We start from the raw sequence: 27,563 nt of genomic DNA on the forward strand, positions 1-27,563 counted from the left end.
AATAAAAACAATCAGTAAGTACTCCAGAACAGTTAAAATGTTCTGTTCAGGACGTCCGTGAGCAAAGCAGTAACATCCTGTGAAAACAACAGTTAGTGCTTTAAAAAGGTGCATTTTACCTGTGTTGTTGAACCAAATTGCTTAGTATAAAACTATATACAGCTGAAATTCCAATTCCAAAACATTAAAAGTCTATTAAAGAGCTTTGAAAAGATTAAATCAAGACGATTGCTACAGCATGAGAAAGGTGCACCAGGAATCCTTCAAAACAATGCTGAAGGTTAGAAAAGTTAAGTGCTGGGTTTAGATCAGACATTTTTTATCAGAGTAACCACAATGGAACACATGCAAGGGAAGGGAGCTGGGAAACTTCACAAGGACCTTCTTTAAGCTAATAAAGAAGGGTGATGAGTCCACCGCAAAACATTCAGTCAATAAAGTTCTTCTCATGTACTTAAGAATCTTCCATCTGTATCACAGTTTCATTTTTGGTTCTTCTCACTGTGACCTTCATATTGCTGGAGCCTTTCGACTTTTGGTTCATTCATTCTATGCTGAGGGGAGTCTGCTGGATTTCTCAGTATCGGTGAGCCTGGTGAGCAGTATGGTACTGGGAGCTCTGCTGAGATGATGTGGAATAGCCCAGGGTACTCTGGGACTGAGACGATCCCTGAACATTGCTTTGGTAACTCAGGCGTGAACTGGAGTGCTATAAAAAGGACAAGGAAATTGTCAGAGGGACTGAATGGTTCACAATGGTAAGTATAATGACTATAAAAAGGGGGAGATTGAGACAGACAGAGAGACAGAGAGAGCGCTTTTCATTATTAGGCTTTTAGGGTTCTAGTTCAGAGAGAAATAAGTAAAATAAAGTTGTTCAAAGAAGAAGTCTGTTTGATTCCAGAACCAAATGACACTACTACCATATTCCCAGTACCATCAACATTTGTCTCTTCAGCTGCAGTGGCTGCACTATGAATACTAATAATGTAAAATTTTGCTGTCAAAGTGTCTCAGAGTTAGGATATGAGGCAAAGTCATGACTAGCAATCTATATCATGAGCAGGTTTTGGAGATACAGGCAGGTTGGTGCCATCAGTATCTTTAAGTTTGTAATGCCAAAAAAGAATGTTGGGAAAAGATGGCAAAAGGAGAAATGATGAAGTTTAGGCTACATTTAGAGATACTGCAACTTCCTTTCTCAGATAAATGACCTTAAGAAAAAGATTCATATGTGATGCCATCAAGCATATTAAGTTTATAACATTACATAATATGTAGTCATATTGTTAAATGTCATGTTATTTTATTTGATAATCTCTCATAATCCTATCATTTTAATGAGAAAAGAATAATAAAAAAAGGAAAAAAATCACCTGTAAATAAAGAACAGATTATAGTTTGATGGGCAGCTAGGTGGCTCAGTAGATAAAGCATCAGGCCTGGAATCAGATCCCTGAGTTTAAATCCAGCTTTAGACACATACAAACTATGTGACCTTGGATAAGTCACTTAACCCTGTTTGCCTCAGTTCTCTCATCTGTAAAATGAGTTGGAGAAGGAAATGGCAAACCATTCTAGGATATTTGCCAAGAAACCCCAAAAAGGATCATGAAGAATCACACATGACAGAAAATAACTGAAGAAAAAAGGGGCAGATGTGTTAAATGACTGTAGGAAAAAGGTGTTATTGGTTCCAAGGAGACTTTGATTAGAGGGATAGTTTCTGTTATGTAACTTAGAAGCAAAACATTGTACACAGAAAAACTGGAGCTTGGAGTTAAGAAATATAGAATACCTTGAAGTGTCATTGAGGGATGAAGGAGAGAAGAATAGGTAAGGAGGTTCTTTTACTAGTGTTCAACACTAGTTGTCAAACTTGATTTATAATAAATGAACCAAAACAACAGTGCAATAAAACAGTCTTGGTGAAAAACAATCTGACAACCCTTTCTACTCCCCCCTCCCCTTCAATTATATAACTATAACAACGTGGTGTGGGAAAATACTTTTAGCAACATTGAAATTTTAACTATACTATTTTATTCTGTAATTTATTATAAAAATGCACATAATTATTTCTATTCACAAGACACTAATGACAATTTCTGTTAGGATGTGACTTAGTAGCATATGAGATTTCAATATGATCCTTTGTGCCTTAAGGGCAATAATTTCAAGGATACGTATCCTTTTAACTACTAAGTAAATGCCAGAGCCTGAATTACAAGTACTGACTATACCAGCCCACAACTCATTGCTGAGCTATTCCCAAAGGTTAATTCATAGTACAATTAGAGCACAAACTAAAATAAAGATACAGGCTCCCTGAAAAGATATGGGAAGCCTCTGACTTTTGTGTTAAAGGGGGAAAAAATAAATCAATTAAATTAGATCAGGACCTTGGAGTCAATCATTTGAAACAGGAAACAGCCACTGCAGAAAAAGAGAACTGGCTTCAAATCCTAAGAGATGAATTCAAATTCCACCTCTAGCCTTATTAATAATGTTACCAGGGTAACTCTCTTAATTTTTTTTCTCTTCTTATTTTGTGTATTACCTAGAGAATTTGTGACAGTTGAGTCTAGAATTTAAGTTCTTTTAACTCTAAAGCAAGGACTGCTGCTATTTATACTATTTGCAAAAGATAAGCAATCACTCTTAAATTTACTGCATAATAAAGTTGTGCTCATGATAAATTTCAGGTTTAGGTGTGAAGATAAATTCTTTTCTTTTCTTTTTTTTTTTTTTAAATCCTTACCTTCCATATTAGAATCATTACTGTGTATTGGTTCCAAGGCAGAAGAGTAGTAAGGACTAGGCAATGGTGGTTAAATGACTTGCTTAGGATCACACAGCTAGGAAAGGTGTGATACAAAATATAGGTACTACAGTTTTACTTGCATTGAATCTCTGCAATTTTCAGTAAAGATTATTGTGGGGAAACAAATAAGTGTGCTGAAAATTTCAAAAATGGAGAGTCTGAAAGTAAGCAAGCCATTTACTATTTCTTTCCTGATTTTCATCTCTTCATGATAGTCCCTTATCTCCTAACTGATGATCTTAGTTCCAGCAGGAAAGAACTCTCCCTATAATTTCAGTTTTAGATACGACTTATCTATCTCCCATTCCTCCAAGTCCTTCCAAAAACACACTTCTTTTTCCTGCAGGGCTGTGTTCTTTAACTTTGTCATCTACCACCACCCCACAGGGTTCCTTTATGCTCTACCTTTTTTTTTATCTTATTGCTACTCTGAAAGGTTTTCTTTCTCTCAAAATTCCATCTACTCATAATAGTTATATCTTCAGATTTATAAGTCTGAATTGCTTTTTCTCCCATATAATGGTTAGCTCTTATTGTCTCCTAATAAAAGAAAATCTGTTCACATTATTTTGCCCAAAGTAAAGAGGCATTTTCTTCCTTTCTTTGTCTTATATGCTTATTTTGTTTATTCCCTGATCAAAAGTAGATACAAACAACCAAGGGGATATTTTGTCTCACTTCTTGATTACTGAATAAAAAGAGTTAAATCACAACAGGTAATTAATTTTTGGAATAATACTGAACATGGTAATCTAACTTTTATTTCCATGTAAAAAATATGTCCAACTGGTGGGGATACTCAATCTGGTAGACTGTATGGTCACCCTTACAACAAGAACACTAGTGCATTGTTGGTGAAGCTATGAGTACTACCGTTCTAGAAATCATTTTGAAACCCTGTTAATTTGCTTAATTAACTACTTACTTAGTTTAGTGGCTAAAATACTCATACTTTCTGGCTTAAGAGCCTCCATTGCTAGGCATATATTAATTCAATAGAATTACATTACTGTGCTGTAAGAAATGACAAATATGATGAAAACCAAGAAGCAATGAAAGATATATATGAAATAATATAAAGTATATGAAGTAGCAGTAGCTAGGAAAACAGTATATACAATGATAACATCAATGCAAAGGGAAAGAATAACCATAAAACAAACAAAATTAAATGTTGCAAAATTACAAAATAGAAGCTTGGGTCCGAAAAAAAGAGCGACGAGAATACCTCTGCCTTATGCCTTTGCAAAGCGGAAGGGGAAGTTGAAGGAGGGAGGAGTCATGGATGAAAATACTATATGTAACATCAAATTTTTTTCAGTGTATTGTTTTAATGACTTTTCTTCTTTTAAAAAAAATTCTTTAAGGGATGACTCTATGGAAGGGAAGAAGGGGAAAAGATATAGGGAAAATCTAAGTTATATTAAAAACAAAAAATACGGATGAAAACTATACAGAAAATAAGTAACTCCCAAAATGATCTAAAATTAATATTTCAGTCATTCTACAAATTACATAATTGGTAAAAGGTGCAAGCTAATACCTGATATTCAGAAGGCATGACAGGCCCGCCTGAGTTAGTGCCTGAAGGACCTAGCCGTGGTTTCTTATTTGGAGGCACTGGATTAAGGCCTGAGTCTTGGCTGTGCTGGAGCCCTGCCCCAGTACCCCCTCCTCCTGCTCCTGCTGCTGTTCCATTTGTCTGAGTGTTGTTTTGTTGCTGCTGCTGCTGCGGCTGTGGTGGTGGTGGCGGTGGTGCTGCCTGCTGTGGCTGTTGAGGTGCTGTTTGTTGCTGATGCTGATTCTGCTGCTGCTGATTCTTAAAGAAAATCAAAAGACAGTATATAAAACCCGAGTATGGTAAGTAAATCTTTGTTACATGAGTTTCCAAATGATACTTCTCCTTGTCAGATCTGTGCAGGTGGAAACTTTGCCACACCTGAGCTACATTCCCAGCATCCTTTTAAGTACATCCTCATTTGATGTACAGGGCTTGGGAGATAAATTTGGCTGAGACCCACATTGCAGGGCTCTTTTTGGGCTTTGCTTTGGTTAAAGTGTGGCAGGTGTGAGTCTCTGGCTCTGTGCTTTACTCACTTGACTGAAGGAATCCCTTTCCCTCTAATTTTTGTTATTAAATCCTTTAATTTAAAATTATCTGGAGTATTTCATTCATTTTTACTCCTACAGATCTAATGGGAATGATTGAAGAACAGTGGAATGAAATGTGTTGAGCAAGGTACTGGATTCATTTCCCAACAGAGATCTATTTAGGTTATAGCAAAATCTTTCAATTGGGCATGTTCCACTGGTTGGGATTTTTAAGTACTACTATCCCAAAGTACATAATAATATGAAATTAATCTTGTACTGACTCTTCCATCTTTACCTTGGAAGTATTCAAGGAGACAAAAGCAAAGAAAGAATAGAATGTAAGCTGCTTAAAAAAGGTTGTTTTTAAAGAAGATAGTAGGGGCAGCCAGGTGGCTCAGTCGATAAAGTACAGGGCCTGGAGTTGAGAGGACCTAGGTTCAAATCTGGCCTCAGATACTTCCTAGTTGTATAATCCTTGACAAGTCACTCAATTTGCCTAATTCTTACTTTTTTGTCTTAAGAGTTGTTACTGAGACAGAAAGTAAGGATATTGAAAAAGAAAGAGAAGGTTGTAGTAATGTTAAGAAAATAAATCAGTCACTCAGACATAGCTAATAATAAAACAATAGTCAGAATCTCTAAGTTTTTTTATTGTATTTTGGACTTGTGGTTATATCTTACAGTCCCCAGACTTCCCTGAGATCTGAAGAAAACATATTCCTTTATAGCTAAGTGTCATAATTATATTTCCTCTTCCTTTATCACTAGCTGTCTGGGCAAAGTTGTATGGAGTAGGGAGAAGAAAAGAATGGGACCCCCGCCCCCCCCCCCAAAGACTAAATTATCCCATGTAATCTGTACCTTGTCACCTTTTTCTTCAGGTTCATCCTCATTAAGAAATTCTCGTTTGGGATATGGAATCTGACAGCCTGCAAACACACTGGAAAAATATCATAAAACAAACAATCATGCATTATTTTTCAAAACTCTAAATTTTCAACTCTTGGGAATGCAATAATGTCATGTGGCTGCTCATCCTTCCTACATTTCTATTTATGTCTGTTTAATTCCAGTCTGCCAATACTATCTGGGTACCTTCTAGGACAAAACCACTCTAAATAAGCAAAAGTACAAGTATGGCTACTTGCATGTTATTTTAGTATTAAGTTGCCATCTTTGATCTTAAACCTTACTACAGTGAAAATATCTTTTTTTTTTTTTTAAACTCTTGTACTTCGGTGTATTTTCTCATAGGTGGAAGATTGGTAAGGGTGGGCAATGGGGGTCAAGTGACTTGCCCAGGGTCACACAGCTGGGAAGTGGCTGAGGCCAGGTTTGAACCTAGGACCTCCCGTCTCTAGGCCTGACTCTCACTCCACTGAGCTACCCAGCTGCCCCATATCTTTATTTTTTAACAGTGAAATCTGAATATAAATTTGCCTAAACAACTGAAACAAATTTCTCTCTAAAAGTTATTTGTTCTATTTCTGAAATCAGCGCATAAAATTACTTCAGTGGGTATGACATGACAATGATGATGACGTACTGTGTGGCTTAAGGGACTGAACATGCAGCACGAGTTTCTAATTCTATATTCCTTTGCTGGCTTATTAGCTCCTGGTTGAGCTAAGGGAACCAGAAGAGATCACTTGTCTCTTAGCTGCAGTTCCAAGTCTTAGAACTGAACATCCCCTCTTAGTTACTTGTTAAAAGTTTTTCTCACTCTAAACCTGTGCTGGTTCACAACTTACTGAAACCCGTTTTGGCTTTTCTGGGAAGGGGGACTCGGAACCTCAAATTATTTTTCTCTTTCTAATGTAAATTTAGGAGAAGACCCTTTGTTTTCAAGCACGAATTCTTCACGTTTTATCAATAGTTTAAAAAAAAAGGCAGAAAGATGTGGGGTGGGATACATACTCTGATGTAGGTAGGGGATCCTCTTGGAAATAAGGATCCTGCAATGCTTGTTCTGAGGTAATTCTCTTTGTGGGGTCCATAGTAAGAAGTTTCTGAAGCTACAGGGACATGAAAGGAATAGATAATTTAGGAAATTAATATTTATAAATAAAATATGATTTATATCATAAGGCCTAAGGAGACAGACAGACAGATAGAAAGAACAAGCAAGTATCATTTTATCATGAGCAGGAATCATTTTTATAATGTGGATATACAAGAGGCAGAAATCAGTAATTGGGGGGCAGCTGGGTGGCTCAGTGGATTGAGAGTCAGACCTAGAGACAAGAGGTCCTGGGTTCAAATCTGACCGCAGACACTTCCTAGCTGTGTGATCCTGGGCAAGTCACTTAACACCCATTCCCTAGCCCTTACTACTCTTTTGCCTTGGAGCCAATATACAGTATTGACTCCAAGACAGAAGATAAGGGTTTAAAAAAAAATCAGCAATTGGAGGACTTTAATCTATATCATTTCCTATTGATGGCAGTTATTAGAAACAAATTCAGAATTTCTTTGTCAAAATATGTAGTACGGCAAAAAAAATTTTTAAGAGAAAAGGGCACCTAAAGTCAGAGATTCAAATTCATCCTCTAACACTTGCTACTTGTATGACCTTGGGCAAATTACTTAAGCTCTTCAGGCTTCACTTTCCTCATCTGTAAAAGAAAATGGTTGGACTAGATGGCTCTTGAAGTCTCTTCTAACTGCCAATCTATGATCCTGTGTTCTAGATCCTGTGTTCTCTGGCACCCTCAGAGATGACTTGAGAATAAATAAAATTAAATTCAAACATTATTTATTCGAAGTACACAGGGCATGGTGTTATATATACAAGGGAATAAAACAACTGTTATTCTCATTGAGCTTCTAGTTTAAGATAGAAGGGGAGAGATTTAGGGAAAGTTCATTTAGGATGCCCCAAATGAGAGGAAATGAAAAATAAGTGTTAACTAATCAAGAAATAGAACCTGAACTAGGGAGGCAGTAGGAAATGGAATACAGGAATGGACAATGAGGATCTTGTTTTAATTCAAGGTGACTAGGAGGACTACCAATGCAATTAATATACAGGAAAGTCAAGAAAAGGAGCCAGTTTTGTTGAGTTTGAGGGGTAGCTGGATAGCCAGGATGGGAATATTTAAGAGACACTTTATTTTTTTTTAAACCCTTAACTTCTGTGTATTGGCTCCTAGGTGGAAGAGTAGTAAGGGTGGGCAATGGGGGTCAAGTGACTTGCCCAGGGTCACACAGCTGGGAAGTGTCTGAGGCCATAAGAGACACTTTAAAATACCATCAGGAGGTAGACCCAAGCTAGACAGAGACTTGGGAGACAAGGGTCTACACAGAAGTGAAGGCTTATGCTACAGAGATCAATAATACCACCAGCAAATACAGGAAAAAAAGAGAGATGAGTTGCAAAAAGAGCAATGCCACATGTAAGAAGCAAGAAGAAGAAGAGGAGCTAATGGAGGAGAGAAGAAAGGAATGATCAAAACATCTAATGCTATTTAGTTCTCTGGTTAGTCTCTCTTTCTTTCTCACCTCTACCATTCAACAGTCCCTAATGAATATCCCTGCCTCATCTTTCCCCTCATCTATCTTTCACACCACACTATCAAAATGTTATTTCCCAACACAGGCCTTACCACATCATGGCCTTTCAATAAACTACAAACTGAATAAATTCCAATAAACACAAAGTGGTTCCCTTATTGCCTTGGAATCAAATCAAAGTAAAATTCCTTTGTTTGATATTTAAAATCCTTCACAACCCAGAACCACACTCTCTTTCTACCCTCATTTCCCATTAGTCCCCCTTCATGTATTTTGTAGTCCAGTGAAACTGGCTGTCTGGTGGTTTTTCCCACAAGCCATTTCATCTCCAGTTTCTGCTGTTCCTTTGCAAAGGCTGTCAATATGCCTGGAGTGAACTTTCTCTTCACTTCTACCTTTTGGGACCCCTAATTTCTTAAGGTTCAGATCAAATTCTCACTCCAGCATGAGACCTTTCCACCCTACAGCCACTAGTGCCTCCCTTTATAAATATAAATACTTCATTTTGTGTATGTGTTGCATATACTTTTTTGTATGTATATGTTGTTTTCCCTGATGGAATGTGAACTTTTGAGGGCAGCAACTTTCATTTTTGTCTTTATATCCCAGGGCCAGGCACATAAGAAGCATTGAATTACTGCTTGTTGATTAAGACCTTAAAAGGAAATCTATTAGAAACATTTTTTCAAAGAAAAAGTATTCAACAGAATCAACTATAACAAACTACAGAATCATAGATTTAAAGCTGGAGGGGACTTTCAGAGGACATCAGGCCAACCTCACATTTTACAGATGAGGAAACTGAGACAGAGAGGTCAAATGATTTCCCCAGAGTCACACAGTTAGAAAGTATCTGGGACAGGATTTGAAACCAGGTCTTCCTCTACCCACTACTCTATACTGTCTCAAAGAGACAAGAAAGGATAAGAAATGGGAGGAGGGAAGACCATTAGATTGAATAATTATAAAGTAAAGAAGCAGTTTCAATAAAGTAGGATGATGGAAATCAAATTGCAAAGATAAGTATAAATGGGGGGAACAGAAGCAGTGAGTATATAAATATATACATAAAAATAAAAATATATATTTTTAAACACTTAGTAGATGAAGGAATGGAGACAGGACACTAACTGGAAGGTATAAGCAGGGCTTGGGAAGGTTTTAGGCTGAGGAAATATGAGCAGATGGGGAGTTTGAAAGAGGGAGACATAAGAAGTATATAAGAAGACTGCCAATGAAGACAGGTGCTCAAAGAGATGAGACAGAATGAGGTCTAGTGAACAACCTTAGAAAAGAAGGGGAGGGCTGTTTTTCTCCAAGAAGGAAAAGGAGTCAATGGAAGAGATAGAGAAAAGATACAGACAAATTTTGAGGTGAAGAGGAAGGAATTTTCAAGAAATAGTAAGAGGAAAGCAGAAGGGAAGAGAATTTGCTATTATGCAGCACCAACTGTGTGTCAGGCACAGAATTAAGCACTTTACAAATATGATTTTATTTGATCCTCACAGCAACCCTTTGAAATAGGTGCTATATTTATTCTCATTTTACATCTGAATGGCACCTAAGTTATTGTAGTTAAGAATGTAATAAAGTAATTGGTAAGAAAAACTTCAGAACTTTTAATGTAATGTGCTACAGATTCAATGATTAGTAAAAACAAGCTCTTGTTGATGATTAGACATCTATATAAGTGAGATTCAAAGTTTACCAAGGACTGAGTTCCACAACTGAAGGTGGTGACAAGGGGAAAAGAAGAAAAGCGTTCTCCATTTTTCTATGTCACCTCTGTATTGCTACAAAACCATAGTTTTCTACTATAATGATACATTTTCTTAAAAGGAAGTTTAAAATTGTAAAAGACTGTAAATTCTTCAATAAAATATTAAATATTAATAACAATATAAAATTTGCTTCTAACTCATGAAATTTTTAGCCAGTAGTAATTTTTTCCCTGATAAATTATGTTTTAAAGAGATGAACTTACCAAAAGGAAAACTTTGCTGTCAGGCTTGACTTTGTGTTTTTCCATGTATTTTATGAGGCTACTATTGGCATACCTGAAAAATTACAGTAAAACATACAATTCAATAGTAATAGAAGTCTGATTTAAAAAATCAATCATAAGAAAGAAGTAACATGTACTTTACCTCTGCCTCACATACTTTTCCTTTTAATGGTGGATCTCAAGGCTGCTTTTCTTATGCGTAGATATATTCAATAAAATAATTTTATCTGGTCAATGACTAAATGTAGGGGGGCTGGGATGGAGGAATTGGGGCTAAAGAAGAGGTGGCAAATACCCACATTTCCTTGGTCCTCATGTTGGACCTCCTCTTTCCCTGGACATCTTCACTAATTTGGGTTTCATATTTTCTCCCCTAACAAAGGGACTAGTGGATTGTTATTGCTGAGGTCTCTTGTTGTTCAACTTCTAGTCAGGTCAGGTTTTTTCACTCTGATTGGAAGGAGGAGTACCAAACTCCTGTCAATGCCTTCCCTTTAAAAAATATGGAAATTGGGTCTCTTTACTCCATTTTGCATCTTCTCCCCTGCCTAGTCTCAAGTCCATGGAACAAAATATCCCTCTGGTGCTCCTTCCACTTCTCTTGATCCTTCAACTCCCCCTTGCTTTCCTGCCTCCTTTTGTGTACTGTCTACCCCTTTAGACTGGGAGCCCCTTGAGGCCTGAGACTTTCTTTTTCATTTGTTGTAATCATAATACAATGTCTGGCACATAAAAGACAACTAAGTAAATGTTTACTGGAAAACTGGATTGATTTACAAAATGTTAACTCCTTGAGAGTAACGGTTATTTTTGTCATTTCTTTGTATTCCTAGTACTTAACCCAGTGCCTAGCTTATACTAGGTGCTCAATAAAACGCTTGAATCATCTCTGATTATCAAAGTTCAGCTGACCAATTTGCAAATTCCAGGTCTGTGTTTACCAGACTTGTTGCTAGAATTCCCTCTTGTTAAGGCATTTTTATCCTTTAAATTTTTTCTAAAGTAGATTCTTAATACCACATGAACGTGGTACATAAGTTACAGTTAACTCTGTCAGAGATCTTTCAAAATTATTTATCATGAGCAAAGCAATACAATATAACCCAATACTTTTATGAAATAAAGCTTTTTCCTGTTTATTGAGGCACAATAAAATAAACGTGGCCAGTTCCTTTATTTGTCTACATAAGGAGAACTCATGAACTACCCTTTCATTTAACTGTAGTTTCTTTTACCTTCTAGGTTTGCTTATATGGCAAGAATGTTGCTATAGGGATACAGAGTAAAAGGACAGTTAATGACAGTAAAAACACCTTTATTACTTACACTTATTTGTCCTTTGAAAGTTGTTTTGGGTCTTGCTTAATTGAACATATTTAATTCTTTAAAGTTAATTGAGCCATTTCCCTTCCTGCTTTCATTTTAAGCTCCAATTAGATGATTCAAGTTGACATTTTGGCAAGACATTAAAAGTAGCTGATTTCTTTTATAAGTATTTTCTTCCTTTTAAGGATCTTAAAACTGGAAGGGACTTCAAGAGATCCTTAGTCTAGGCAACTAAGTGCTCAGTGGATAGAGTAAGGCCTGGAAATGAGAGGTCTTGGGTTGCAATCTGCCCTTAGACACTTTCTAGCTGTGTGGCTCTGGGAAAGTCACTTAACCCTGTTTGCTAGTCTTTGCTGTTCTTCTGTCTTAGAAGTAACATTAGAACCGTCTCTCCTTGGACAGACAAATGAAAGAAATGGTCAGGTTTATTTTATGTCTCCAAAGACAATAAGAAAAATTATTTCCCGGGCACATTTGATCATTTACTACTGTGCTTATGATGAGTATTTTTTTTTTCTAACCCCTACTTTCTTAGTAATAGCTCTAAGAGAGAAAGGCAAGAACAAGGCAATGATAAGTATTTTTAAAAAGATGCCTGGAAAAAAATTGTGGCTTAAACACCATATTGAAGAGTTAGAGAACTTCTACTTAATAAAAACTTGACAAGTTTTTTTAAAATACATTCTTTGATATTCTAATGGAAAGGTGTATATAGGCAACAACAGTGAAGAAACATGGTTCAGAAGAACAAGGAAAGGCCCAAAGTGGAAACTGAAGACAAGCTTTGAATCTATACCTTATGAAAGAAATTCTTCCTTGAGATAAGAACCAGAAGCAGCTGGGCATGGTGACCACTGATTTTTTTTTTTTTTAATAGGTGAGGGGTAGAGTTACAATTTCATTGGTGTAGAAAGCTCACTTTGAGGAGCACTTTTCTGCAACTTAAGAGCCTTAGAAAGTTACCAGGTGCCCTCAGAAGTTAAGTGACTTGCCCATGGTCACACAGCCACAATGTTTCAGAACTGGTACTTACACATATTCCACACTCTTAATAAAATTTAACAGATAGGAAGTAACTTGCTACTGATATGGAAGCTATCTGTATAAATGCAGTCAGACTACCAAATTCTTATAGTCAATATCAAATGAATACAAAACTAGAAGGAAAAGATATTTCATGAATTTGAAAGAACTCTAAATAGACCTCTTTAAACAAGTTATAGATACCAAATGCAGGAAAACAGATGAGGAAATGGTACTGATGATAAGAATTTCACACAGAAATTTGATAAATTGTCATAAAGGGATCAAGGAATCAACAAATATTTTTTAAATGTCTTCTATCACCAGGCAATGTGCTAAGTACTGGATACAAAAGAGGCAAAATACAGCCCCTACCCTCAAAGAATGGCAGACACAACTAACAAATATGTATAAATAAGCTATAAACAGGGTAAATAGGAAAAAAGTAATAGAGAGAAGGAACTAGAATTAAGGAAGCTGAGAAAGGCTTCCTGTAAAAGTTGGGATTTTAGCTGCAACTTAAAAGGATGCCAGGGAGGTTGGTAGTCAGTTGGAGTGGAGGAGAGAGACCATTCCAGGCATGGGGGACAGCCAGAGAAAATGCCCCAAGTAAAGAGATGGAGTTTCTTGTTTATGGAACAGCTAAGAGTCTAGAATCTCTGAAATGAAGAAAATTGAAAAGTAAGGAAAAAGGAGACTGGAAAGGTAGGAGGGGATTAGGTTATGAAGGAATTTGAATGCAAAACAGCATTTTGTATTTGTTCCTAGAGGCAATAAGAAGTCACTAGAGTTTATTGCGTAGGGAGAGGGTAATATGGTTAGACTTACACTTTAGGAAAATCACTTTAACCGAATTGGAAAATGGACTTGAGGCAGGCAGACCCACCAGAAAACTATTTTACTAATTCAGGTGTAATGTGATAATAAGGTTTTCTTCACAATGGTGGTAGTGTCAGAGGAGAGAAGGGGTACATTTGAGAGATGATGCAAAGGTAAAAATGACAGGTTATGGCAAAGGTTCTGATACTGAGAAGTAGGAGACAGTGAAGAATAAGGATGACTCTTAATTTGTGAGCCTGGGAAACTATAAGGATTGTTCTCTATAGTAAAAGGGAAATTAGAAGGTAGGAGTTAAGGGGAAAATAATAATGTGGCCTTGAAGTCAGAGCTTTATTATACTAAAGTAGAAAAAATATTCAAATTACCCAAGATCCCTTATGAAGATCCTATCTGTTGTATATCTAGAATTTTTTCCTTTCTTTGAAGTCATCTTTTCCATAAGTATTGCATATCAAACAGTGATTCACACATACAAAAAAAGCATGATTTTTAAAAAAAGTTTTAAATGTTCCCATTGGGACTCTTGTCCTGGTTAGAGTCTACATAAAAATACTTACGTTGTTCTTCTAAAGTCTTTTTGAAGTGTGGGATATTCTGGCATTTTTCTAATATCTTCCCAGTCTTTATCTTACAAAAGAAAAAAGGTATAATAATAAATAGATTGTTATAGAAGAGATATTATGGCTTATACTTCCTCAAAACATCATTAGTTTTTGGATCTTAATATACAATTATCTTTTTTAAAAGTTCACAATTATATTTGAAAATAAAATATATATATTATACACGTTTCCTAAATTAAGAACAAATCACCTGCAGGGAATCCCATGACACTAAAAATACGATCTAGTTGATCATGATGAAAAGGATTGCTTGTTTTGATATCTTCCTGACGACAGTGAAAAATAGGTTCTGAAGTCAATAGTTCAGCAAATATGCAACCAATTGCCCATATATCTGTGAGGGAATAAAAACAAGTTAAATGCATTTATTGTAATCCATTTGCTTAATTTCTCTTTATCACAGAACAATTACACTCTACATATTTAATTCAGTAACTTCATTATGTAATTGAAAAAAGTATATTAAATACAAGAGTCAGTGTTGTACAGTGGAGATCATGCTGGTCTTGAAGTCAGAAAGACCTGGTTTCAATTCCTACCTTGGATACTGGCTATATGAGCCTGGAAAGATCACTTAACCTTTCTGAGCCTGGAATTCCTTATTTGTAAAATGTGGCTAATTAGAGCTCCTATCACATAAAGTTATTATAATGAAGATAAAATGAGATGATTTGAGAATTTGAAAGAGCAACGTAATTGAATGCTGGCATTGCTCCTAACATGGCTATATCACCACATTCCAGATCAAAAGTCAAACAAAATATATTTGTAAATTTCTAGCTAAAGTTATTTTTGCTCACAGAACTCTTTCAATAATGTATTCCATGGACACAGAGAAAGTCTTTTCGAGCACCACTGACAATTTAGTCAAACAAGATATCCAAATAATAAAAAAAAGAGCATAATGCCCTACCATATGATACTATGAAACAAAAACTCCAGATACAGTTGAGTTATTCCTTCAAAGCAATCAAATATATAGTGATAAAGAAGTATTTATTACAGTTCTTTTGAATCTAAACAAGCAGAATGATTTATGCAAAATATCTAGATAAAATACAACTTATATCTGAAAAGATTAACTTCAGCTTTCTCAAGTTTACAGGTCCAAATGCTAGCTAAGTAACATCAAAAGCAAAGAGTAATCTAGTCTATATGGCAGATTCACTAGCTTAAATGAAAATAAATCCTAATTTTAAATTATTTGTAATGTTCTATTATATATCATTTGAAACAAACAAATGTTTCATTATGAAAAGTAACATAAAAGTATTCAAAACTTAAATTTGAGGCCTAGGGTATTCCATAAGTCATTTCCCCCCAGATAACCTTTTCTGGATATTTCAGTCTTTGTTATGAATTTTAACGAATGAAGAATTGTGTCTATTCTTTCAGGCCTCCTATTTCTCACCTCCAAGAATTAACTTTCACTCTAACAACTTTCTACTAGCTTGTTATTTCTAATACAATTCAAATTTATCTTCATAATCAGTAAAGTTCTAAATGAGGGTCTATGGCATATATAACTATAGTGTAAAGGATTTGTGACATTTATTCTTGATGCTCAGAAGCATCATCCCAACTTCCTGTTGGGAGCTACTAGAAGTCTGGCCTCCATTTAAAGTGGAGATGACACACTATTGTTAAGTATAATCATCCCATGAATGATTTATAAAAAGTAACTTCAGTAAAAATTATATACAATCATCCTTTGGGTGATTTATGAAAAAATATGAATATATATTCATGCAAATTTTAATATAAAAATGCTGAATGAGGTCACAAATGGGAACCAAAGAAACATTTTACTTCTTGCAAAATTTTTTTTAAGAGGGGCAAACTCTACATTTGAAATGGAATGGCGGGTACCATCTTATTAGAGAAGGAAATATTTATCACTCAATAAAGAACATTACACTGAGAACTTTCAGTGAATGAAAACAATACATTCAATACTATAAGGACTAAGGATACCAGGAAATAAGTAAGGCTCCTGATATCAATGAATTTACATAGAACTGGGCTGGGGAAGGAGAGGGAATGTGGAATACAAGGTATCAAGCTGCCTATTTTAAAAAATTAAGATGGACTATTTTTCTAAGGAAGACTAAAGTTAGTAAATGTTATAAAGACATGAGTCTAAAATGGAAATATGTTCATATAATCTATTCACATATATTTGTATTAGTATATATACATTCACACATATGTCTTCTTCAATAGAATATAAACTTCTTGAGGGTATATATTATTTCATTTGTATATTTGAATCCTCAATGCTCAGCACAGGAACTGTCACAAATCAGGTGCTTTATTAAATGGTTAGTTAATTGACAGATAACCAGGCCATACAGGTCCAATAATATCAGTTATCAATGTAATTTTAAGAATTAATTGATTAATATGGGTGTGTTTGGTTATAAATTGTTTCTAAAAAATTGAGTTTAACAGCAATTAAATGATTTCCCTCTCCAATCCCAGAGTTGGTAAGCAATTAGATTTGGGTTACACATGTATTATCATGATATGCTTGCTTTATTAAAATGATGTAAGAAATCCATATTGATTTTTAAGAAGAGATATGTTCCCAGTGGAAAAAAAGAAAAGAAGAAAAAAAACCCTCAGAGAGTGTTTTAAGCATCACTTATTAGGAAGGGCATTTTGACAAGCTGGAGAGCATCTAGAGAACTAAGACCAGAATAAAGGTCTTGAGTTCTTATGATATGAGGAATGGTTAAGGAAACTAATGATGCTTATTCTGGAGAAGATGTAAGGGAGTTGTGGCAGTTATATCCAAAGGTTTAATGGGCTGTCATGTAAAAGGGAAACTATTCGGGTTCATTTCAGAGGTCAGAACTAGGAGCAATGAGTCAAAATTGAAAGTAGCCAATATTGTATTAATGTAAGGGAAAACATTCTGGCAGTCAGTTATGCCTAGGTAGAAAAGCTCAATCCAGAGAAGCCACTGTGTAGGCTCTCCCTCACTAGGAGGCCTTCAAGCAAAGGCTAGATCAGGGATGGGGAACCTTTGAGAGACAGAGTACTGGGCCCCACCCCCACCCCACCCCACCCTCCAGATGGACTGATGTGCCCAACACGCCCCGACCCAGACCAAGAGTCATGCCATGCCCCTCCCAAGAGACCAAGTGGCCCCCCCTTACCCCAGACAGGGGAGGGAGGAAGCACTCTCATTGGGCAGTTGGGCAGAGGGATAGGCGATGAGAGGCACCCATAGAGAGGGAGAAGAGAGTGGTCTGAGCACTCCCCTCCCCTCCAGCTCTATGCCACACTGTGCACTTTGCTCCTCTCCAACCCCACCATGGGAATCACCTTTACCACAGACTCCACAGGGTGCCATCTGCACTGTGCCATAGGTTCACCATCACGAAGCTAGATGGATTTTAACTTACTGGGAATGTAGTTGAAGGGATTCTTTTTTGGAAATGACCCTTCCAACTCTGAAATTATATGATTTTAAAACTTTTGGTGAAGAAAAGATAAAACGGTGGCAAATCCTTTGGCAAATTGGGCATGGTGCCATATCAGTAGTGCCATGACTCAGTGGCATCTTTTCCCTTTCCTATCCTACAAATCACTGACATTTTTCTTAGGCTTGAAATTTCACTCTCTTGATGTTCCAAGAACTTTCATAATAGGTACCTAAAAAATATCCTACATTTGAGATTTCAAATTATATAATCTGACATTAATTTCAGTATCAAATTTTATTAAGTGGATTTATTTTTTAAAAAGAGATTCTTACTTAACCTAAGTTTCTCTGGGATGAGATTTCTAAATACTAAATTTTGAAATAAATGTGTTCCAAAAGTCTTAGTGCAATTTCAACCTTTAATAACTTCAGAAATAATGACACAAACTAAAAAGTGGAAAGTTTACTTCGATTTCTTTAACACTTTTAGTTTTGATAACATTCTTGAAAACAGAGGCCAAAGGAAAACAGAGATTGCAAATAATGCAGAAAAATGGCATTTCCTTTTAGGAAAGCTTCAAAATCTCTTTAGCAATTCAAATGTTTGCATACATGACAAAAAACAGAGAAGTTCTAAAGTAACTGGCTAATCATGTAATTCACAGAGAAATGACTTTACCTTTCTTTCCTGGTGGTAAAAAACACACATTATATGTCCATGAATAATAATAAGTACAGTTTTTTTAAATTATGAAAACAAGGGCAGTTAAGTATTTTATAGTAGTAGAAGATATAAACTCTGTGAGAGCATGGACTGTTTTATGCTTTTGTTTTATCTCTAGTGTCAAAACAGTACCTTGAACACAATTAGTTTAACTCTTTTGGAAATATTCAAGTCATGCTTTATTTCAATTAAGATCAAAGTTCACTTAGACATATTTTGCTGGAAAAAATGTGTAGGACAGAATTATATATAATCACTTTATAAAATATCCCTCCTCAGCTGTGATGTTATTTGGTGCAAGGGAGAGGGAATATTTATTTGTTTAGTTTGTGTCTTAAAAAGGACACATATCCTATTATGTTGCAAAGATTGTTTTGGTTCAATGACAATGAAAATGATATGAATAATGTTTTAAAGGGAGGGGTTTCAACCTTTTTAATAAAAATATTTAAAAGAATCTTGGTGAATCACTTGGCATATGTATCTTAATTTTCTCTTTGGTAACTGAAAATGAATCAACCACATTTGTAGGCAATTCAGACACTACTACAAGAACAATTCAAAGACTGCCCTCTTAATGCAATATGTTATACATATAAAATATATAAACAAAGGCTTGCGTTAAGTATGAAGAAATAATGAAAAATATTTTTCTTGTGGCAAAATGTTTTCATTGCTATAACTTTCTATTTGAACATTAAAATTGGTATTGTATATCACAATAGGAATTGTTTGTGAACCTTGGGGAAGAACTGGGTATTGAACTGAATCACTCTAATTTTCTCTACCTTATGGTATATGGAAGTAATTTTTATGTCTGCTTCTGTTTAGGTACAGGAAAATAACATCGTTAGCTAACGAACTGCATTAAAACAGGTAGACCACCAAACTTCTACCAGAAATCAAGAGGCTTGTTAATTAGCTATTTGAGATTAAAAACTGAAAAATAAACTTAGTCTAGAGTATTCATCAGCCAAAACCCGTTCTCCTCCAGTGGTCACAAGGAAGCCAGGTGTTAAGAAATGCTTTGAGCATAGTAGGTACTTATAGCGTCTAGCACAATGATGCTCAATAAAGATTTGTTGGTTTGTCATTTTAAATAACACTCTTTCATGCACTGTAGGGAAAAATATAAGACCAAGGCTTTCCATTTCTCTAATCACTAAACTCCATGATGATCACTTACATCAACTCAAGGCACTAAGCCATTCTGACTTTCTTGGTTCCTGAGTCTGCTTGTCTTCTTGTGGTAAGAAAGTTCATTTGTTTTTTAGTTGTTTTTTTCTTGTGGTTTATAATTTTCTTTTCTGGTTCTTTTTACAGATGAGGAAACTGAGGCAAATAGGGTTAAATGATTTGCCCAGGGTCACAAGTATCTGAGGCCAGATTTGAACTCAGGAAGATGAGTCTTCCTGAATCCAGGCCTGGCACTCTATTCACTGTACAGTGTTCTGCCCTAAGAAAGTTAATACCTGATCACCAAATAGCTTTCTCCCTTTTGCCTTTGCCACTATTAAGTGTGACTCTGACACTTTCTTTCAATGGCCAAATATGGCCAATTGAGATTTAACAATTTGATGGATCTTCATCCAAGTTATGCCTATTGACAATCAGTATCCCACAGCACTGTCCTAGGCTCTTTTCTTTGTACACAATTTCATTTAGTGAGCTTATCAGTTTCAAGAATTCAATTATCACCTTTGTGCTGATGAATATCAAATCTACTTATCTAGCCCTAACCTTTCTTCAGTTCTCCAGGCTCATATCTTCAATGTACATAACATCTCAAACTGGATGTTCTTTAGACATCTTAAACTCATACATCTCAAACTGGATGTTCTTTAGACATCTTAAACTCATCATATCCAAAAACGGAACTCATTATCTTTCCCCCCCAAAAAATGCTTCCTACTTCCAAATTTCCTCTATCAGTGGCATCACTTTCCTCAGTCCCCTAGGCTCATAATATTGGTGCTATCTTCAACTCACATCTTTCATGGCCTCCACGTGCAATCTGTTGCCAAGGCCAGCCAATTTCGTCTTTGGAATATCTCTCTCCAATATGCCCACGTTTATCCTCTGATATTGCCACTATCCTGGTGTAGACTTTTTTCTTCTCACATCTTAGACTACAGCAATGGTCTGCTTGCCACAAGTCTTTCTCTACATTCCAGTCCACCCTTCACTCATGTGACAAAAATGATTTTCTTAATGGGTGGGTCTTACCCTACCCCTATCTCCCCAATAAACACCAAAGTTTTCAAAGTCATTCATATCCTGCCTTCTTACCCCTAATCTTTCCAGTCTTCTTATAATTTATACTAACCCACCTCCTGTTTCCCCAACTTCAAGTACTCTTCAATCCAGTGACATTGGACTCTTTGATGTTTCTAGAATAAGACATTCCATCTCTTGGCTTCAGGGATTTTCAGGCATTTTCACTGGCTGTCCCGCCTATGCCTGGAATGCTCTCCCTCTTCATCTGTACCTCCTAGCTTCCTTGGCCTCTAAGTCTCAGCTAAAAACCAATCTTCCACAGGGAGCCTTTCCTAATCCTTAGGAAGTGCTTTCTCAGTAGATTGTATCCTATTTATCCTATATGTAAGCTTGTTTGTATAAATTTGTTTGCATATTCTCGCCCTCAGTAATTTTTTTTAACCCTTACCTTGTCTTAGAATTGATACTAAGTATTGGTTGTAGGGCAGAAGGGTGGTATGGTCTAGGTAAATGGGGGTGAAGTGACTTGGCCCAGGGTCATACAGTTAGGAAGTATCTGAGACGTTTGAACCCAGGACCCCCTGTCTCCAGGCTTGCCTCTATCCACAGAGCAACCAAGCTCTGCCATTAGATGATAAATTCTTTCAGGGCAGGGTTTTTTGGTTGCTTTTTGTTTTGTTTTGTTTTGTTTTGTTTTTTGCCTTTTTTATATCCTCATTGCTTAGGACAGTGCCTGGTACATAGTAGGCACTTGATAAATACTGACTGATTAACTCTGTAATCCAGTCCGTTTATTCTATTAGTTACTTATATCACACTTCCCACCTGCTTTCATTTATATTAGCCATACTCCCAAGCTTGGAATGGTTCTTTTCTTTTCTCTACTTTTCCTTTAAAGCTTCATTATGTTCTTTGTGTGCTCTTTCCTCCTCAAATTAACATGTATTCACCTATGTGTGTGACAAATTTATCCTTACAAATAGGAAATAATTTGTCTTTGAATCCCAAATGCCAAGAATGGTATATCTTGCATGTAATAAGCCCTTAAAAAATGTTTGTTGTGGGGGCAGCTGGGTAGCTCAGTGGATTGAGAGCCAGGCCTAGAGATGGGAGGTCCTAGGTTCAAATCCAGCCTCAGACACTTCCCAGCTGTGTGACCCTGGGCAAGTCACTTGGCCCCCATTACCTACCCTTACCACTCTTCCACCTATAAGTCAATACACAGAAGTTAAGGGTTTAAAATAAAAAAAAAATGTTTGTTGTGTTTGCTTTGTAGGTCTAAAAAAAGGGTCACTGGATGAGTTTCAATAAGAACAATATTCCTTGGGACATTGATTGCCCAAAATTATGGACTAGATCTAAATTTCTTCATAGTATGGCAAAGCGATAAATGTGATTATGTTCTAAGAAGCATATCAGCAGATTAGTTCGCAGGGTAAGAGATTTTTCTACTCACTCTGATAAAATAATAGACCATTTTTAACCTAAGCTGGACCAGAATATGCTTTTCCTCAAATACTTCAAAGGATTCCTGATTTGGTTAAAGCAAGTGTTTCTTCTATGGATGTAGGTTTTAAGCTCTGTACCTCTTAGTAAACTATCCTTCAGGAGCTGATATATCCCCCATAGAAAATTCATTATTTGATAACCAATACCTTTTTTTGATGAGCCTTTATTAAGTATGCTGGTCCATGAGTGAGTCAATTACATGGCCCATTCTCAAAGCTTTTCCAATTTGGTACTATCTGATATAATTTGAGCTACTACTATACATTAAGTACAAGGAACCACCACAAATGGGAAGCTAGCATTATAGTCGTGGAAATGGAAATTAATGGATGAAAAGGCATTTATCAAGGAATTACTATATGCCAAGCATTATGTTGGCACAGTGAATACAAATAAAAAAGTGAGGCAGTTCTGCCTTCATAAGGCTTATATTCTAATAGGAAAGATAACATATAGCAGGAGCTAGAAGCCAGAAAAGGAATTTTTGATTTAGGGAATCACAGAATTGATCCATAGGGTTCTAACTTACACCCCCTTTTCAGAAGTAATAGTAGTATTGATTTGATTAGTCTATTCAGAGTAGGAGCCAAAAGCAAGAAGTAGAGGAGGATAGGTATTGCAACAGGGCAAATGACAAAATAGCAAGAAAGAGAACCAAGACATGAAGAGCAGCTGGATTAGACAAAGTGCACATAAAGAAGTTTGTGCTTTGACATGACAAGGCTATGAGGGCTTTAAGGAATCAATTTACAAGGTAACTAAAGGAGAGAAAGCTCTCCAAGATGTATCTCTAAGATGTAATAATTTTTAAAGTGACACATTAACAAGAGAACACCAATAATTATTGATCTATATACTTAATTTACAAAATGTTAAAAAGTGAGAATAATCTAGTATCAACAAGCTTTTCCAAGCATTATCCTAAAGTATACCAGTGATATTCAAGACTTTAAATGGCAAGTGTTTTCAAATCACAATTGAACATTGAGTAAGTCCTAAGCATAAAGAGAGGGGGATTGAAAATGTTAAACTAAAATAGTTTTAGATAATAAAAGACTTTTTAAAAATCCTATAGTTAGATGAGTACTCAGAAATACAAAGAATGAGACATTATTCTTCATACCTTTTTTTAATGAAAAATATTTTTCTTAAATAAATATGATGAAGAGAAAAGAAATCAACCAATTGGACGTGTCTGAAAAGTTATGTTTCTGTGCTGCTGGTTCATTACTAATCTATCATCAAGAAGTAGGAAGTATATCTCAATAGGCTGCTAATGTCATAAATGATCACTGCACCATCAGCTCCTGTCTTTCAAAGTATTTTGTATGTAAGGAACCTTTCCTATCTTTGACTACTTTGATGTAGTGGTAAACTATGTCAAAAGTATGCACAGTTGAGTGACATTTTGGTTATATTTCCAAATTATTTTATACAATGGTTAGATCAATACAAAGCACTATATTAGTATATTAGTAGGCTTATTTTTCTATATCTCATCCCAGCAATTTCTATTTTTCTCTTTATTATAACTTCACCAGTCTGATGAATTTGAGGTAGAATATCAAAGTTGTTTCAATGTTCATATCTCTTAATATAGTGTGACTGGTTGTACATTTTCATATGGTTGTTAATAGATTACATTTTTTCTTCTGAAAAGTTCCAGGGGCAGCTGGGTGGCTCAGTGGATTGAGAGCCAAGCCTAGAGAAAAGAGATCCTGGGTTCAAATCTGGCCTCAGACATTTCTCAGCTGTGTGACCCTGGGCAAGTCATTTAACCCCCATTGCCTAGCCCTTACTGCTCTTCTGCCTTAGAACTGATACACGATATTGATTCTAAGACGGAAGGTAAGGGTTTAAAAAAAAAAAAAGAAAAAGAAAAGTTCCAGACCATACCTTTTTGCCATTTATTCATGGGGAAAGAGTTTTGTTTTTCAAGGTTAGTTGTCTTGTGTGCATTTCAGATTATACATAGATTCTTTGGAATTTATGACAAGTGTATATATGTATATATGTATATGTATATTCGTCTGATAATCCGGACATGCTACCACCATTTAGACAGTATTATCTGTTAAAGGTTTGTGACCAAAACATCCAGGTTTTCCACTGGCATGATAAATATCAGATAAGCATGAGAACCTGGCATATACTACTACTCAATTATGCTTTTAATGAAGTTCTTTTTTATAAACATATGTACACACATAGAGTTGAACACAAATGTTAGTCTCTTATCTTTAGTATCAATTCTAAGTCAAAAGAACAGCAAGTGCCAGGCAACTGGGGTTAAGTGACTTGACTAGGGTCACAAATATAAGAAGTATCTGAAGTAAAATTTGAACCCAGGACCTCCTGACTCTAGGCCTAAAACTTTATCCATTGTGCTACCCAGCTGTCCCATAAATAAACTTTTTAAAGACCATATGTTATAGTAGAAAAGACACAGGACTAGAGATCAGAAATTTAGTTTCTAGTTCTGGTTCATTCATAAACTAGTTATATGACATTGGGCATATTTCTTATATTTTTTATTTATATTTCTTATCTTTAAAATGAAAAGATTAAAACAGATTTTATCTAAGGCTAATTATAAAATGTAATTATATCAATATTTAAATAAAAACAAATACTTGGGCACAGTTAGGTACCTCATTTTATTAAGGTGACATATCTATCATATATCTAATGCCTTGATGGCAAACCTATGACATGAATAGCCATTTTTGATGACACATGGCCAAGAAGTATGGGGCCACATGCTGAGGATGAAACATTTGCTGTAGTGTAGTGTAGACACTCTGTGCTGGAGGTCTGTAGGCCAAAACAACCATCACTAAGCAAGTAAATTAAATAATTAGTTTTTGGTTTATTAAGTACAGTTAAATATTACAATTATACATTTTTGTTATTTAAACTCTAAAATATCTCGAAATTATGTGGTTTTTTTTTCTCAAAGTGACACACCACCCAAATTATGCTTGTTTTTTTTGGCAAATTTTGACACACCAAGCTCGAAAGGTTGCCCATCACTAATCTAAGGTAACCACTATTCTCAGGCTTGAATGGAATGAATTTACTCTTACTCTCCTTTTTAAGACATATCCAGGTTTTATCAGAACTGAAGCTTTTCTTCTACAACATATTTTAGCCCCTATAGGAAGTTCTTGTTTTGTTTGTTTGTTTAGCCATAGGCTCCCACATTAAGTTTATCAATTCTCAGCACTCTGATAAGATTGTCTGTGGAAAGTGCTTCGTAAATGTAAAAAGGAAAAAAAAAACTCTAGGCAAATGTCAGCTCTCAAAATTATTACTATTATTTCCTAAATAATCTATCCCAGTTTCTGGTCTCAATAAAGAAAATATACTTGTGATCCACACAAATGCTTTAAGAAAAATTATAGTGATGGCAACCCCTTCTCTGGTCAGCAATAAGATTGTCTTTTTTCCCCTACCTGAAAATTCCTCTATATCTAGTTACTGGCTTCCTCTTATTTTATTTCTGACAGAAACTGCTCTACTAATCTTCTCCTCTACCCACTTAATCAAACCTAGCTAAATTTTGTACAAAATTAAATTTGCATTCAATTATTTCCATAGCAACAGGATCTTCATTGTATGAAAAAGATTTCTTTCCTTTAAAGGGACAATATATCCTATTTCCAAGTGCAAAGTCTAAGTTTACCAAAGCATACCTTTTGAAAAGACATGAAATTAGATTATAACAGCTTTTTTAAAAAAGAGATAGCTTATTCTAGTAAAAACCACTTTATAACATTAAAATTGTTATGATAGAGTATCACTAAAGTGGTAAATTATTTTAGGCTAACTTACCAATGGCCTTTGTATAATGCCTTGCACCAAGCAAAAGTTCTGGAGCTCGATACCAAAATGTCACTACTACTGGATCCAAGTCTGCTAAAGGTTTTAAGGGAGAATTGAATAATCTGGCAAAACCCATGTCAGCTAAAAAATAAAACAATAAAATAAATCAACTTAATATGCTATATAAAACAAAACCTCCTTTTCAACATTTTCCTATTCTTAACATATTACTAATATCCTATAAATTCTACTGTTATTTATAAGCTAAAATTAAAAGGACTCTAGGCTTCCTAAAGCATGAAATAGGCTCTAAAACCATCCCAAGAACACATAGGCCACTTCATTTAACAATAATTATTCATGAATAATTACTGAGTTAATCACATTTATTGTGATAAACAGGTGTTATGAAGGACACTGAAAAAGTAGAGCCTATTCTTCACTTCTTCCATAACAGATCCTTGAAGATTTATTTTAAAATGTCATATCTTCTCATAAGGCAAATATAATTGACAGCTGCATTCTTTGCCAAGGACTTGCCATCAAATAAGTCACGCAAATAACCAACCAATAAGCTATAAAAACAAAGAAATAATAATTATATTGCTCAGTGTGAATTTAAAATGAGAAAATTATGCTGCAAGTTCCATAAAATGGATATAAATATGCTATTGACAAAGATTACATGAAACTCTCAGCTATGACAACTGTATTGTGTCATAAAAATCTCATCTAAAATAGTGACCAAAATAAATATTAAATACTTTATTAATAATAATTATGCTTTTCTTCTTGGAACTTGGAAGGGATTTGTTAAGAATGACTCAACTTTCTTTAAAAGGGCATAAAAATGTTTGAGCTGATATTTTCTTGCAATAATTTTCCTAATCAGAGACAAAATCATTTCACTGATCTTAAATCTGCTTCAAAGTAAGTGGTAGGCATTTAATAAATATTTGTTGCTATTGATATAGTAGTAATATTCATCTCATCAAGAAGTTCTGCTGCTGTTGCTTTTAAATTAAAAACTAAACCAACATTTTTCCCTTTACCTTTTTCCTAACTCCTTATTCATGTTTGGATCTTTTAGTTAAGAGGCTTGAACTTTTTAAGTTTTATGGTTTCTTACATTTCAAAGTACTACAAAATTGCAATTTTTGAGTATATTAAGTCAAATAAAACAAAAGAAATTAAGTTATTCTATTAATACTTTGTTGAAAGCTAGCACATCATTATAAAGTTTTAAGAACATCAAAACAGAATTGCTATGACAGATGTAATGGTTTAACTAATTAGTCCATCTATTGACTTCTGTATCTTCAAGCACTCTTGGATGTGATAAATGCTAATGCTAATCTATTTAAATGTATATACACAAAAGCAAAACTTAAAGAAATACAAACAGCTATACTTTACCTTATTTATGAATCCTTAATTATGTTCAAGGATTGGCTTTTGATGAAACACAAGTAGAATATAAGGCTCTTAGGAGAAGGAGCTGTTTCATATTTATCAAAGAATCCTAGCATCTAGCTCAGCACCTAGCAGAGTCCCTGGCATACAGTGTTTTATAAATGAATACTAAATTGAATTGAATTGAACTAATTCAC

General features: G+C 35.2%; 1 protein-coding gene across 2 annotated transcripts in view; it reads right to left on the bottom strand.

The window, feature by feature from the left end:
* Window positions 1-524: 524 nt before the first annotated feature.
* The window catches only part of CDK19 (cyclin dependent kinase 19), a 230,395-nt gene continuing 203,356 nt past the window's right edge, over window positions 525-27,563 (bottom strand). Inside the window, exons 6-13 of one of the 2 annotated variants that reach the window (XM_044676701.1) lie at window positions 25,963-26,094; window positions 14,439-14,582; window positions 14,183-14,252; window positions 10,416-10,488; window positions 6,836-6,933; window positions 5,780-5,858; window positions 4,368-4,643; window positions 525-709 (exon numbers count right to left, since the gene is read on the bottom strand). In XM_044676701.1, coding sequence (XP_044532636.1) covers window positions 578-709; window positions 4,368-4,643; window positions 5,780-5,858; window positions 6,836-6,933; window positions 10,416-10,488; window positions 14,183-14,252; window positions 14,439-14,582; window positions 25,963-26,094 — 1,004 coding nt within the window. In that variant the 3' untranslated portion in view covers window positions 525-577. The remainder of the gene's footprint in view (window positions 710-4,367; window positions 4,644-5,779; window positions 5,859-6,835; window positions 6,934-10,415; window positions 10,489-14,182; window positions 14,253-14,438; window positions 14,583-25,962; window positions 26,095-27,563) is intronic. The other variant, XM_044676702.1, reaches the window with a different exon arrangement.

Source organism: Gracilinanus agilis, chromosome 4, assembly GCF_016433145.1.
Source record: "Gracilinanus agilis isolate LMUSP501 chromosome 4, AgileGrace, whole genome shotgun sequence".
Taxonomy (NCBI): Eukaryota; Metazoa; Chordata; class Mammalia; order Didelphimorphia; family Didelphidae; genus Gracilinanus; species Gracilinanus agilis.